Source organism: Rhipicephalus microplus, chromosome 7 (genome assembly GCF_043290135.1).
Source record: "Rhipicephalus microplus isolate Deutch F79 chromosome 7, USDA_Rmic, whole genome shotgun sequence".
Classification (NCBI taxonomy): domain Eukaryota; kingdom Metazoa; phylum Arthropoda; class Arachnida; order Ixodida; family Ixodidae; genus Rhipicephalus; species Rhipicephalus microplus.
The window spans coordinates 7,504,077-7,520,205 of NC_134706.1; the positions used below are offsets into that span (position 1 = coordinate 7,504,077).

Here is a 16,129-nt window from a genome sequence, read left to right on the forward strand (position 1 = left end):
GCCCATGTCATTGATTGGCTGATTGATTAATTGATTTATTTATTTGTTCGCAGCCTTCCGTGTACTACCTGAGGCGGAGACTACTGCGACACCACTCATCGCAGACAGAGGAAGATCCCTGCACAGAAACCGACTCAACCCAGGGAAGCTGTGGCTCTCCGTTACAAAAATGTGAGCACCTGCCATTTTTTTTAATTTTTATTAACAAAATATTTTTTATTTTTATCGTTTTATTAACAAAATAAAAACCTAGCAGTGGCTTAGCTCGGCGATGCCAGGATATACGTATGGCGTGAGCTAAAGTGGCGCTGCTAAACTCAACAGTCCACGCACAGCACCAATTACCGGCGTCTTTCATGTGCCATATAGTCTTTCGCGGACGTCGCACACACATTCAAACGAATTGTTTACGAAGTCCGTCTTGAAGATCCGAGTCGCACTGGCGCTTTCATTAAGTTTCACCGTGTCAATCAGCTTTCATGGCGACGAGGCTTTGCTAGATGTTCCTCTCTCTGGCAAGTGTTTTCAGCGCGCGAACATATATGAAAAAAGGACAGGGTAGACGGAAAGAGGGAAACAAACAGGGAGAAATTAGAAAAACACAATTTTTATGTACTTTTTCTTATATTCGCACGCTGAAAACACTTGCGAGTATGCCTATACGAGCCAATAGCCCAAGCTTCCACTCTTGCAAGTTCATCTCTTTGCTCCGGTGCATCCACTGCACGTTTAGCTTTCTCCTGCTCGTTCTTCCGACGTTCAACCACTAATTGCCAGGCAACCACTTTGGGATTCGATGATTTAGGCTTCTCCGCTTTTCAGCAGCCATTTCACTCTCCTTTCCCATGGCCATACCATACTGGCAAACGCCCCGCATATGTATGTAGAGCGTGGCTCGATATGCACGATTGACGGGATACCATGGCATGCACAGACCAACGACGCGAGCGCAGTATGGCCCTTGTAAGTTCCCGCGAAACCGCTTTGGCTGGGCCAGTAAAGCCACCGCTGCAAAAACCGAATGTACCAGCACCTTAAAAAAAGAATCAACACCACTTAAATCCAGAACGTTTACTAGGCATCCCCCCAAAGAATTTCATAAATTGGGTGTCAAATCAGGAATCCTGCTTTCTGTGGTATGTTTATAAAAAAGTGTTTAACAATTTGGAGTACTTGGTACTCTATTATGGAAGAGCACGAAGCCGTCCCAGTTGTGCTTAGAAAAAGTGTTTAACGACTTAGAATACTTAGTATTCTGCTGTGGGACAATAGTGAGCTGTTCCATAGATAGGTTAAATGAAAGTCATCTATATTGCTGTTTAGAAAAAAATATTTTCACAGACATCAATAACATTTAAAAAGAACACTTTAATGTTAGACACGTAAACGGTAATGAAAAAGCAGACTTCATTTACATGAGCATCATATCAATGACGTGGAAGGAACATGTACACTGTCGTTTTTTTTTTTTATGAAAGGGAACACGCGAACGCGTGGCCTGCGCTCTGCGGCGGCTGCCTACAGCACCATCAACCGACAAGGGAAGAAAGCACGTTCGCTTTTGGCGTCATCTATGGCGAAGCGAGATAACGAGTCATTATACAAGCGCTGCTAGATTACGTTCTCTCATCGCTCGCGCGACGAGCGATAACGGAGGATTACTGCAGCTTGCGCCGTGGTTGCGAACATCGTTAGATATGTTGGCAGTGGACTACACACTTCAGGCGTGAGCAGAGTTCAATCTAGCAGCGCTCATCTACCGGGCATAACTCGTTATCATTTTTTTGGCAACAGATGTCGCTGAAAGCGAACGTGTTTCTATTTGCTGTCGGTTGGTGGTGCTGTATAGGCAGCCGCCCCAGAGAACAGGCCACGCGTTCGCGTGTTCCCTTTCATGAAGGACGACAGTGTACAGTCTGTTGCCCCGCCGCGGTGGTCTAGTGGCTAAGGTACTCGGCTGCTGACCCGCAGGGCGCGGGTTCAAATCCCGGCTGCGGCGGGTGCATTTCCGATGGAGGCGGAAATGTTGTAGGCCCGTGTGCTCAGATTTGGGTGCACGTTAAAGAACCCCAGGTGGTCTAAATTTCCGGAGCCCTCCAGTACGGCCTCTCTCATAATCATATAGTGGTTTTGGGACGTTAAACCCCACATATCAATCAATGTACAGTCTGTTTCACACTTAGGGGAAATATCGTAGCGCGTGGCCTCGTGATGCGGCCAGCGCGGCAGTCGAACACCGGTAGCAGCTCGCGCGTGCGCAGATGGCAGAGGGGCATTGTGTTGAAACGGTTGAACCGCGTCGTCGGCTACGGCGGTGCACGCTGGTCACATCGCCAGGCAGCGGGCGAATTTCACCGTTGCTGCGATAACTGGGCCGATATTTCTCATCGTGTCACAGTACGCCTCACTGCCGTTAAAAATTAGCGCCGTCATCGCTGCAGCCGCTGGGGACATGTCGGGGTGTGAAGCTGGAAGCTTCACGCGTGCATTTTGGTGCCGACGAGTGACTTCTGCCTCAAGTCATGAAATGCCAAGAAGCACTTTCACGTCGCTATCTTAGCCTACAGCATTCATGAACTCGTCCTCGTTTGTTTTACTGTGTTGATGCCGCGTAGCTGCATGACAGTTGCTGTTGAGTGCTTAGCGTTTTTTTTTTATTTGACGTAAAATAAATGCAACGCAGTGCTTATTATGGCATTCCCCGTCGCAACATACTGCGGTTCACACACACACACACACACACACACACACACACACACACACACACACACACACACACACACACACACACACACACACATATATATATATATATATATATATATATATATATATCGAGCATCGAACGCGTTATTCGAAGGTCGTAGGTTCGATTCCTACTCACGGCTGGTTATTTTTTCATCCACTTTTCTTATTTACATTCCATTGGTTCTAATAACTTCCCCTGTACATTCCTTGGCATTACTGTCTGTTAGATCTCATTAATATTGTGTTAAAACACGGAAAAACGAGCCCTTAGGTATACACTTCTTTCCCTTATATATATATATATATATATATATATATATATATATATATATATATATATATATATATATATATATATATATTTGACGTATGCATGTGGGAGGTAGTGGCCAGATACTGCACCAGGATGGCCAATCCTTCTCTGGTGAGGGAGTGCGTTCCCGGCGATGGTTACCGGTGAGGCCGCACCCAAGGCCTCTTAATGCAGTTCCATCAACACGCGGATTTTTTTTTAATCCGGTTGGGAACTGCGCGGCACCGGGATTTGAACCACGGACCTCTTGCATGCGAGGCGGATGCTCTAACCACTACGCCATCGCCACTCTTTGTATATAAATATTCTATAAGTGTGTATAAATATTCTGGAAGAAATCTACAGGGGATCAACTGCTACCATAGTGCTTCATAAAGAAAGCAACATAATACCAATCAAGAAGGGTGTAAGGCAGGGGGACACTATCTCCCCAATGCTATTTACCGTGTGCTTACAGGAGGTTTTCAGAAGCCTAGAATGGGAACAGTTAGGGATAAGAGTTAATGGAGAGTACCTTAGTAACCTGCGCTTCGCCGATAACATTGCATTGCTGAGTAACTCAGGAGACGAATTGCAACTGATGATTACGGAGTTAGACAAGGGGAGCAGTAAGGTGGGTCTTAAAATGAATCTGCAGAAAACGAAAGTAATGTACAACTTTGGAAAAGAGCAGCGCTTCGAGATAGGTAATAGTGCACTTGAAGTTGTCGAAGACTATGTCTACTTAGGGCAGGTAATAACGGCAGAGCCGAACCACGAGATTGAAGTAACTAGAAGAATAAGAATGGGGTGGAGCACATTCGGCAAGCACTCTCAAATTATGACAGGTAGATTGCCACTATCCCTCAAGAGGAAGGTATATAACAGCTGTATCTTGCCGGTACTTAGCTACGGAGCAGAAACCTGAAGACTTACAAAGAGGGTTCAGCTTAAATTGAGGACGACGCAGCGAGCAATGGAAAGAAAAATGGTAGGTGTAACCTTAAGGGACAAGAAGACAGCAGAGTGGATTAGGGGACAAACGGGGGTTAAGGATATCATAGTTGAAATAAAGAAGAGGAATTGGACATGGGCCGGGCATGTAGCGCGTAGACAGGATAACCGCTGGTCATTAAGGGTAACTAACTGGATTCCCAGAGAAGGGAAGCGGGTTAGGGGGAGACAGAAGGTTAGGTGGGCAGATGAGATTAGGAATTTCGCGGGTATAAATTGGCAGCAGCAAGCACAGGACCGGGTTAACAGGCGGAACATGGGAGAGGCCTTTGTCCTGCAGTGGACGTAGTCAGGCTGATGATTATATATATATATATATATATATATATATATATATATATATATATACTCCACATTTCGCGTATTTTACATAATGACTTATGTAAATACCAGGCCGGTTGAAATACAGGTTTCACTCGTCCGTCAACGACCAACACAAAAGAGCAAGACCAGTGCTGAGGGAATTCCTCTTCACCGAAAAAGAAGAGCTCCTCCGACATAACAGATAGCAGCTCAGAGTGCAATCGCTCTATAGGATCGGGAAGAGCGCGCGATGGCGGCGGCCCGCGATGACGGTTGCCCTAGAGGCAGAAAGCTCGGGAAACAATGAGAAGGCAGGCGAAGCGACCTCGGGAACAACGCCCAGAAGAAAAAAAAAGCGATTTTACTCTTAGACTGCGAAATGTGGCACGTAGGGTTCTCCAGAAAAGACGAACAATGACACAATGCCTCAGATCAAGGTCATTCGTTTCTCAAAGCGAGCGATTCGGGAATGTTGTTGAGTGAACCACTCCCCACCTCTCGAGGTGATCGAGAGTTGGAAGCACACCCCATCATCCCAGGCGCCGCTTGGAGGTGTCCAGGCAGATAGGAGGCCGTTATAGCGTGCTCCACGACACCCGACTAAAGCGAGCGCAGTGGGCTGGGGGAAAAGCTACAAGGAAGCAGTTGTATTGGTGTGTTTAAAGTATATTTAACAATTTAGCATACTTGTACTTCATTATGGGAGAGCAAGAAGCCGTCCCTGTAAAACTGGCGGTGTGTTTTAGAAAAAGTCGGTAACGATTTAGAGTACTAAGTACTCTACTATGGAAGAACATAAAGTCATATCATGGGCCTCACACTCGATAAGACCTGTTGACAAAAATGTGACGGACCACCCACAAACTGGATTCGTTTTGTGAACAGTGCATCACAATTGTGTTTAGAAAAAGTTCTGAACGATTTAGAGGTACTCTACTGCGGGAGAGCATAAAGCCGTCCCGTTGGGCCGGGTGTGTTTAGAAAAATGGCGGTAACGATTTAGAGTATTAGGTACTCTAATATGGGAGAGCATGAAACTATCATATCGGGCAGCGGGGATTCTTCAATTTTAAAAGTTAAGTCTCTATGGTTAAGTACTGCAATGTCAGTTATTTATCACTGGTCACCATACAAATCCATTGTTAAGTTACTGGTTAAAAGTCAGGAATCTTAACGTCCTAGCAAATTTATTCAGAGAATCTGACATCACTGCGAAGCCAAAAAGTCATGTTTTAGATAGCAACGACGAACCTTTATTTATTCATACGTGTGATTTTTGCAACAGCACATACACAGAGTACTTATTATTCGAAAGGACTCCAGTCTGCACGATTCCCTTACATGGCTGATTTACAAGCACGCCGCGGACTTGTGGGAGGAGCTTGTCTTCTTTCGTAGAAGTGCTTGAAGTTGCGAAAATGGAGCAGTAATGTAAACCCACACTGACCAGTGACGACTGTAGGCGGAGCAGGCATTTTTGTTTAGGTAGGGAGCCTACATGACCGCCTGTTTTAGGGTGGAGACATCTTAAAATGTGCTCTAAAAACTCAGCCAAAATCAGCGGGCAGTCGGGCACGCCGTCGCCAGCTTCTGCCAAATTTGACATAATTTTTTATGCGCTGCCATTTTGGGGCCAGCCATACAATTCTCCCCCTCCCCCCAGCTACTCGTGATCTGCGAGATTAGCGACTTGCACTGTAATTTCAAAAGCCCCCCCCCTCCCCCCTTTTGTTCAAGCTAAATCCTTAAGGCGAAAGCCTGCGATACATCAGGCGTGAAATGTCGGTGGCGTCCAGTGTCGGCGTCATCACGACGTAATAAATGCATCAGTGACGTCAACACGTTACCAACGCCTCCGGTTACATGTATCAAGTTCAAAATGTAACATGTCGGTGGCGTCCAGCGTCGGAGTCAACACGTTACTTACATCAAGCTCAAAACGTAATTGTCAGCGGTGGCGTCGTCCAGCGTCGGCGTCAACACGAACCTTCACGTGCATCAAGCGCAAAATGTAACCGTTGGTGGCGTCCAGCATCGGCGTCAACACGTTATATGCATCAATCTCGAAACGTAACCGTCAGTCCGTCTACTCGTACGTCCGTCCGTCCATGCGTCCGTCCATCCGCTGCACCCCACACGTCATCATTCACCTCGCGAATATGCTGCGATTTTTTGTGCTACCTGGGACTGTGATGTATCAACTGCTTTGTATTTACGTCAACGCTGGACGCCACCGACGGTTACATTTCACGCTTGACGCGTCTACTGTTTCGTGTTGACGTCGACGCTGGACGCCACCGACGGACACATTTCACGATTGATGCAACTACTGCTTCGTGCTGACACCGACGCTGGACGCCACCGAAAGACACATTTCACGCTTGACACATCTGCTGTTTCGTGTTGACGCCGGCGCTGGACGCCACCGAAAGACACATTTCACGCTTGATGCAAATACCAGTACGTGTTGACGCCGACACCGGGCCGTATTCTCGAGAATGAAATGGAGCCAGGCGGACACGCAGTGCGGGCCACAACATGGCGCGAAAGTGCTCCATTGTCGTCTGGCAACATTGTGTTTTGGCGGGCGGAGGAGCGTTGGCGCTTGGCGGCATGTAGTGAGTCAAAGGCTGGCACCACCCCAAAACAGGCGGTCATGTAGGCTCCCTATGGTAGACGAAGAAAGTGCTTAACAGCGCAAACGACAGGAGGAGACAGGAGAAACGAGAACAGAGCGCTGATGTTGTGCTCTGTTAGTACTGCATGTTACCATGCAGTACCAACCAGCCCAATCAAGCACCTTGTTAAGGCTCCCTATGCTTAGGTTGTAAACAATTATATGGATATTCCCTGCGCAGATCACCCGAGCCCTCCTCAGGTGAGGAGACGAACAAGCAGCTGTGCCGACGGCGTCTGCTACCCGCGTACCTCAGACCTCGACTCGAGCCTCGTGAGCAGTAGCAGCGGCTCGGGTGGAGCACCGCCGGCGAGGCTAGCCCTGTTTAGCGGCGGGGCCATTGCGACAGAGCACTCTGACAAGGTGAGTGAGTGAGTGATAGATATAGATATAGATAGATATAGATAGATCTAGATATAGATAGATATATAGACAGACACAGACAAATAAATAGATAGAGATATAGATAGATATAGATAGATATAGATATAGATAGATATATAGACAGACACAGACAAATAAATAGATAGAGAGATAGATAATAGATAGAGAGATAGATAATAGATAGAGAGATAGATAATAGATAGATAGATAGATAGATAGATAGATAGATAGATAGATAGATAGATAGATAGATAGATAGATAGATAGATAGATAGATAGATAGATAATAGATAGATAGATAGATAATAGATAGATAGATAGATGTCATGATGTCAGATATATGTCATGATCTTGATGTTATGACTAGCCATTTTTTGTCGTCATACAATCATGTTATGCCATACTAATTTTGGTATCGATACCGATAGATATATAGATATATAGATATATAGATATATAGATAAATAGATATATAGATAAATAGATAAATAGATAGATAGATAGATAGATAGATAGATAGATAGATAGATAGATAGATAGATAGATAGATAGATAGATAGATAGATAGATAGATAGATAGATAGATAGATAGATAGATCTAATGTGTTGTGTTTATCTCTCTTCCCTCTCTCCTCTTTATCTTTCATCTCCCCCATCCCCCTCCCATGCGCAGGGTAGCAAACCGGCTGCCTATAGGCTGGTTAATCTCCCTGCTGTTCTCCTCCAATTTTCTTCCTTCTCTTCCTTGCCTGCCTGCCTGTCTGCTATAAAACAATGTTTTGGCTCTCTCTCTCTCTCTCCTCCAAAGGGACCGAGTCCAGTCAGGGGCGCTTCATCGACGTCTCAGTGTCATAGCGGCGGAGCCGGCGACGCAGCCGCGCAATGCGGCGGCGGCGGCGACACCGGCTACGGCGAGACCTCGTCGTCCGAGGAACAGGAGTCGAGCTGGAGTCGCTCCACGGAGTCGTCGGCGGCCCCGTCCTCTACGTCGTCGCCATCGGCCGACACGGCGTCCGGGGCGCTGGCCTCGGTGTCGGACGACCAGGACGAGACCCAGGCCGAGGATGACGACGGCGATGAAGACGACGGTGAAGTTGATCTCAGGTCAGTGTTGGAACTGCCATACACGATGGTCATGTGTGTAAGGCACTCAGCTGCTGACCCGCAGCTCGCGGGATTGAATACCTGCCACGGCGGGAGGAGAAAATTTTGAGGCTCGTGTGTTCAGATTTATGTGCACGTTAAAGAACCCCGGATGGTCGAAATTCCTGGAGTGCTCCACGACGCCTTGAATAATCATACGATGGTCTTGGGAAGTTAAACCCCAACAATTATTATTAACAGGGCAGTACATGACGCTTGTTGCTATGCTAGTGAGGGGGGAGGGGATATGCAGGTACTTTCGAAGAAAACTTGCGTTGGGGCTAGCTGAAATAGCAGACTCGTTGCGTAATGTTGCACAACTATTGCATACAACACAACTATATACGGTGAACAGATCGCCCGCTGATGTTTGCTTTGTCGGCCTTCATTGCAGCAAAGTGGAGGCCCAAACTCAAGCTGCACCCTTCAAATGGCCGCCGACAACCATTCCACATGTGCCGAGTGGAGAGGTGAGGATGCTGTACCACGACATACTACTTCTCTTTTTCTGTCTGTTTTCTTAATCGTTTGTTTCATTTGAACCACATAAAACGTTTTACTTATATCCTGTGGCAGACGGTGTCAGCTGTGGGAAAAAATTATTTTTTGGGCTATCGAGAAGTGTTCAGGACAAAGGCGTTTGCAGGACCAAATTAATAGCTAAACATCGCTTATACTTAATTACATTCGGAATATTGCGGAAGAGTACTCCCTATTTTTAGATGTCCATGCCGAAGCGAGGGCCGTTCGTGTTGTCGTTCCATCATCGTCATGACCACCATCAGCTTACATTATGTCCACGGCAGGAAGTGGGCCTCTCTCAATGGTCTCCAACCCATTCTTTCCTGCACGATCTGATTTCGCTGTGTGCATGCAAATTTGTTAATTGCAACGCTCCATAACCCTTTGCCATCATCGACGGCGCTTACTGTCTCTTGGTATCCATTTCGACGCTCTCACTGAACACCGGCTATCTGCTCTTTTCGTTGAGTCACATGCCGAGTTCCATTTTTGTCCTATGTCTACTAGGACATCGGCTACACCTGTGTGATATCCAATCCACTTTGTCGTTTTCCCATCTCGGGGACTGACGCCAATCATTCTTCGTCATATTGCATGGCTGGGTGGTCCTTAGCTTCTCCTAGACCTTTTGTCCTCCAAGTGTCTGCGCCCCACGTGTTAAAACCGGCAAAATTGCAATGATTGTAGAGGAGAGTAACTTCGATGTGGCCAAGTCTTTTCGCAAGGTGGTGCTGAAACCGAACAAAAGTGGCAAATAATTGTCTCTTCATGGAGTTGTCGCCACGTTTGCCCAGAGGGAAGACACGGAGCAGGAGAGCGAGCCCGGAACGAGTGAGCAAGTGACGTCCACCGAAGAGCAGCAGTCGCACTCGCTGGACGCGGAGGACGTGTCCCAGATGACGGCAGCCAGCGAGGTCCCAGCAGACGACGACGCCGCGAAGCCTCCTGCCGAAGACCAGACCGAGGAGGGCGAAGCTCAAGCCATGCAACCTGCCGAACCGTCGGTGCCGCCGACGCCCCAGTTCCTGAGGCCAACCATAGAGATCGACAGCAGTGACATCTTGCACACGGCCAAGGTGAACGCCTGGCTGTTAATGAGACACCTAGTTCACGATGAATATTCGTATATAAAGCCTACAACTGAGTCAAGCTTGACATTACTTCCATTATCTCGTTACCAAACGTACCTTCAGCCCCCATTTAAATGTATTACCAGAGCGCGGATCTCAGGCTTTCATTCCTGCGTTGAACGGCGTAGCCGTCGGTGACGTAACCAACAGACCAAAAAAATAAAATGACACCCGAGTCCTCTGTGTGGTAGTCGAGTATCCTACAACAGAGCGACGATGTTGCTTGAAACCGATTTGCAAAAAGATACATGCGTCATGTCGGGCAAGAAATCGCGTTAACTATATGTAATACAGCGTGGCAGAAGACTGAACAACAACCAGTCATCAGATAATGCTAATCACGTAGCGAGTGCATTGTTTAATGCTTCGCACCTACTCAAAAGTGCCCAGCCATAATTGCTTGTCATCGTCAGCCACATCAACAAAGTGTCTACGCCATCTTACAGGTGCGTAGAACGACGAATAATTGCGTAGTGGGTGCAGTCATACATCCCAAAAAATATGTTATATGGCGTGATCAATACCTTGCGGAAAGTCAAAACTTAGAAGCACAGTAGGCCTTGCTCCAACACGACGCGGCGCTCATAATTTGCATTAGGTGGCATCGCAATCGTCGGTGGAACCTTTATCTGTATCTCCACTCGCGTATATATTTATTTACTTGCAAAGCTGTTTATTATGCATACTTCGCGAACAGCGCGTAAGCGTGTGCCAGGAACAAGGACAACAAAGAAAAGTCCACACAAAAGAACAAAGCTTCATTTTTGTACAATTAGGTGAGCATCAAAATTTCATCCTAAAATTTGTAATATTTTCATTCTATGACTTTTATTATTCTAAAACTCTATCAAATTTTATGAGACCACTCAATTCATAGCCACACTCACAGTGGGCCCGAGCCAAAGGAGGTGAACGATAACAAGATAAGATAGCACAATTGCAGAGTGAAATCTTTTTTTTATTTTTATATATTACCCAGTCTTCCCTTATTATATTTAATTCTTAATCTTTCAAAATTGTTCAAAATATCCACTAAATTTAAAACTACGACATCCTGGCCAATCCCCAAGAGTATGTATATGCCATCTTCTATCAGCTTCAAAGAATAATAATAAATAAATGAACGGGTGCCCCTCCAAGAGTGGGTATGAGCCATATTTAAGGCGTCGTCGTCGTCACCATCATCATCATCATCATGTCCTTGTCCCTTTCGCCCGCGTAGTCACTCTTTGTGAAGAACTTACAACCAATTGACCCGATTGCTTACCCTACATACTGTTTTGTGGCCCACTTTCAATGCATTTTCGATATCTCGAGCCCCTTCCTACACCACACAATGTAAATCCCTTTTATCAGGCTATAGAGGGTGCGATTGGATAACCCGTATAATAGCATTACGAAGAATGATAAAGCAGGGCCATTTTTTGTTTGTTGTGCATGGTCTCATAGGCTAGCCCCAAGCCGACACGGGATGAAAGAAAGACAAAACAAAAATGTACAGTGCTGACAGTCTATCGTTTAACTTTCTTTTTTGCCCCGCATGCAGTGAGTGCAGTAAGGTTAGTGCTACTCTGAGATCGTGCAATCTCCGATACGCAATTTTCTTTCTCGTTGGTGTTATCGGTGACTGCAGCAAATAGATGTTTGCGGACTGCCCAAACGCGCTCACCCCGTCAATGTGGCGCGTATGCAGCCCGAGATCGACGAAGGCGACTTCGGCGTGGGTCTATCGTACACCAAGATGACCGAGGCGGAGTTCGTGGCTCGGCTGAGCATCCACGAAGCCGCCCGAACCGGTGACCTTCACGTCATCAAGCTCTTGCTCAAAAGTGACCCCAAGCGAATGGAGTGAGTACTATTTGAACCGTTACGTATGCCTTTCAGGCGCCCAGAAGGAGTCACCGTCAGAACATGACCTCGTTTATCAATAAGTACACGACTCTGACTGAATCTAGTGAGAAGGTACTTTAAAGCACATCTCAAGCAGCCTATTGTATTACTCAGTACGTTACAAAGTGTACAGCGCAGGTTTACGTCTGCGCTGTACACGTGTAACATAGAACGTAACATTATACAAACTTATTTATTTTCAAGAAGTCGCAGTATGCATTCGTAAGCGACCATCTACAAAAAAAAACGACTAGCCCGCGAGTTTACCTTCTAATGCAACATTATATTATGAACATTGTATTATACGTGCCCTTTAGCTATTTCTTGCGTGATGCCCCTGGCGTACGTTTTGTTGTGAATACAGAACGTGTTTTTTTTTTCCTTTCATCGCTGTTGCAGAACTGTCGACGAACGTGGCTGGACACCCATTCACCTAGCAGCAGCGAACGGGCATGCAGAGGTTGTGAGGGTGAGTTGACTTTTTACGATGCTGCCGAGATGACTGCGCGGATGAGTCGTTTGTGCCGCCAGGCATGCACCGTCATTGCGACGGAGGCCTTGTGTGTGCCATGCGAACGTGACCTCGAGCGAGAAGACTTCGTTAGAGAAGCAGATCACGAAAAAAAAAAATCTCTTGACGTCTAGGCGAGCCGAAGCCATATAACAATGAGCGATACAATGACTGTGCATATAAGCGATGATAATCAAATCAATTCAAGAGAACAATGGGTTGTTCATAGAGAGCTAATACAGCGAAACATCTTGGACCAAATGCGTAACTTGAGGGACACTGAGTTTACTAACGCCATTCACAGGACCAGCCGAAAGGCGTCGAGTCGCATACGAGACACGATGTGGTCGAGTCGAGTCGGCTTGGTGGAGCAAAATACAGTCGGGATAAGCGCGAGCTTTGAGACTAATCAAACCAAGGTTGATTGGTGCTGCTGAACCACTGTGCAATATGCTTGATGAAATTCGTCGCATAGACTTAAAAGACTCTCAACGCTCGTGTGCATTTACGACCAAACAGCTTTGAATTCGCAATACTGGTATTACGCGTTACATAATTAGGTATGTCACAAGGACCAACACGTAAATGATTCAAAGTGTAGATAAGCTTGCTATCACTATCCTAGACCAGCAGAATAAGACAAAAGAAAAAAAATGTCAGGCCTGCGCGGAAGACGCAGCACAGTCACAGCGAAAGTCAGAAGAGGGGCCTTTCAGAGCCTTTTCTAAACACTAATTGGATAACTTCTGCCTTTCAGAGCCTTTTCTAAACACTCATTGGATAACTTCTGCAAGCACACTTGCTTAATACCCACTGCGGCATTAAAAATAAAAAAATCTGTGTAATAGGCTGGCATTCGCTGTGTTATTTTTCATCATTCATCTGAGAAGCGTGACATCCACTAATATATTGTGAGGAATTCTGTGCCGATTGTTCAGGTAGTGGCTGATGACGATGAGGAATTGTGCCTGAAGTGGGTATGCACCACAATTAATAGGTGAACAATCTTTTGTAATGGGTTGGAGCATTGGATGACCCACTCGTTACGCTATTCGCATTGTACGACGACTGGCTGTTCTTTCGCTGTTTTAAAACGCTTTATAAGTGATTGCTTTTCTGACATCAAAACTGCCTGAGGCAAGTTTGCCCATTAGTTCCAAGCACCGGCGTGGCTCAGTGGTAGAATACTGGGCGTGCACCCAGCGGACCCGGGCTCGAGCCCCACTGTGTCATTGGTACTAGGTTTTTCTGCTAATTTTCTGCTAATTTACGGACACCGGTGGCAGCGGACAACTGCGCGTGACTCGAGTAGTGATCTCCTAACAGCTTTCGCTGCAAAAGCCAGTACAACCTGACTAGACAACAAAATAATATAGTTCACAGGATATAATGACGCGTATATAGGACCGCAACGTACTTGCTTGATGTGTGTGACACGATCGTGATCTGTAGTTTATGTTTGCCTTACACTCATGTCTTGTGTCGATTTTGACAGATAGATAGATAATGGTAAAAGGGCTTAGCTTTGCCGGAGAATACTACGCATATAAACAGCTGTTAAAACAATGCCTTTCTTCGCATGTCTACTCGTCATCTACGTGACTTTGCATCGCGCAGTACTTGGCGGTTGAAGGCGCTGACGTGGCTGCACTCGACCCAACAAGTTACACGGCGATGCACTTGGCCGCGATGAACGGTCACAACGCATGCCTCGAGGTAAACTTATCTCTTTTTCATTGCTTCTGTGCGTATATGTATTCTAGAGTGAGGACTACCTGGGCATCACAGTGACCCCATCTGAAGTATTGCGAATTCTCGTAACACCCACCATGGCTATTAAATCTATCATAATGATGAAAAGTCGAAAACCCATCCCTGAGGCAACCTATACTCGTCATGCACTACATATGCTGTTACATATGTTACATGTTTGTGAGAGTGTACTCTATATTTAGTATACTGTTATAATGTGAGGAATACTCAACTTATTCAGTAAGGAAATATGGACATACAAGTGCTTTAATATGGCCGTCGTGATTCTCGAAGAACTCCTACAGGAAAAAAAAACGTTTCCTGGATTAAGCCGTGATGACACATTGCATATTTGTGCAGGTGCTGCTGAAGATGGGAGCCGATGTGGACAATATCACTGCCGATGGCTTCACACCCCTGCACTTGGCCGCACTCAAGTGAGCCTCCTGTTTCTTCAAAGCTCGTCCCTCACTCAAACGTGTAACTGTGAACAATAATAAGTTCGCTGTTCAACATAGATGAAAAGTCAAGAGTGAAGTTCTACGGGCACGATTTCGCGTAGCGTATCTATATTATGTTGTTGTTAAGGTCCCATCCCTACCTGCAACGCGGCGATATTGCGTCTTAACTGGCAGTACCCTTTGTCAAAGGGTTCCGGCTACTCCACGAATATGTACCAATCTTTTTTCTGTTTATTGCGATATCAATTAGATGGGCATAATTCGCCGTCGCCGTGATGTTTCGTACACAGTGTTTAAGTACGATAAGCACTCCTCTGTACTCGGTAAAGAAACACGAGAAAGAATTTTTTTTAGGAAACAGATAGCATTAGACGGAATATTGTTCCGATAGAGCTCAAGAAATTACGATAAGATAACATTACTTTTTGTACGATAATGTTTGTATGGCGTTGTATACATAGACTTAATAATCATTTAAAGTAATATCAATAGCGCTAATCACTTGTGTGTACTTATGAATACGCTGACAGAGAAGTAAGGAGGACAAGATCTTGTGCGGTAAGTAAAAATGCGTTGCAAGAGCATTTATTAAAACACAAGCATTGTATCCAGTATGCATGGTGCGTTGTTCTCCTGCATTCTTATCGTAAAAGAACAACAGCTGTACGGGCTAACATTTAGGAACCCTTAACTACGCGAAGAGAGAGAGAGAGAGAGATAAAGATGCAAGGAAAGGCAGGGAGGTTAACCAGATGCACATCCGGTTTGCTACCCTGCACTGGGGAAGAGATAAAAGGGGAGAAAAGAGGTTGCAGAAAGATGAGAAGGTACACACAATCACGAGCACACTCGGGGAGCACACACTGTTTACAGGCGGTCGCTCAGGTTTGTTGACTTAAGGTAAAGTAGCAGTGCTTTAGTTGTGCGCAACTGAGGCAGATGCCCTCAGGTCCGCTCAGGTCCTCCCTCAGCTGGTCGAGTCAATATTTCGCCTTTTTAACTACGCCAAAGGCCATATGTAAGTGCTGCCCTCAAACGTTCGCAGCAACTACGCCGACTGTGTGCGCACTCTGCTCTCGTGGGGTGCGAACCTGGCGGTGGAGGACGCGCTGGGCCGCACCGTGCAGGACATGGTCGAGGAGTACGCGCTGGACGACGTTTCGGCGCTGCTCTCCGGCCTCTGGGCGCATGTCGACAAGTACACACAGTCTCGAAAGCAGTTAGTATACATGTATCTTACTAATATGTCATGTGCCCTTTTTTTTTTTCTTTGCCGGTTGTCGAAATAACGAGTGCGTCGGC

The 16,129-nt window shown here is 46.1% G+C and overlaps 2 protein-coding genes across 2 annotated transcripts in view; one reads left to right on the forward strand and one right to left on the reverse strand.

Moving 5' to 3' along the window:
- LOC119179430 (uncharacterized) overlaps positions 1 to 16,129 on the reverse strand; it is a 144,898-nt gene that overhangs the window by 117,256 nt on the left and 11,513 nt on the right. The gene's annotated exons all lie outside the window — the stretch shown is intronic.
- Positions 1 to 16,129, forward strand: part of LOC142767136 (uncharacterized) — a 32,721-nt gene that overhangs the window by 8,160 nt on the left and 8,432 nt on the right. The window contains exons 6-15 of the mRNA XM_075868355.1: positions 54 to 171; positions 7,216 to 7,397; positions 8,227 to 8,522; positions 8,956 to 9,031; positions 9,878 to 10,159; positions 11,907 to 12,061; positions 12,503 to 12,572; positions 14,232 to 14,330; positions 14,727 to 14,803; positions 15,873 to 16,046. Of these exons, the coding sequence (XP_075724470.1) occupies positions 54 to 171; positions 7,216 to 7,397; positions 8,227 to 8,522; positions 8,956 to 9,031; positions 9,878 to 10,159; positions 11,907 to 12,061; positions 12,503 to 12,572; positions 14,232 to 14,330; positions 14,727 to 14,803; positions 15,873 to 16,046 (1,529 nt within the window). The remainder of the gene's footprint in view (positions 1 to 53; positions 172 to 7,215; positions 7,398 to 8,226; positions 8,523 to 8,955; positions 9,032 to 9,877; positions 10,160 to 11,906; positions 12,062 to 12,502; positions 12,573 to 14,231; positions 14,331 to 14,726; positions 14,804 to 15,872; positions 16,047 to 16,129) is intronic.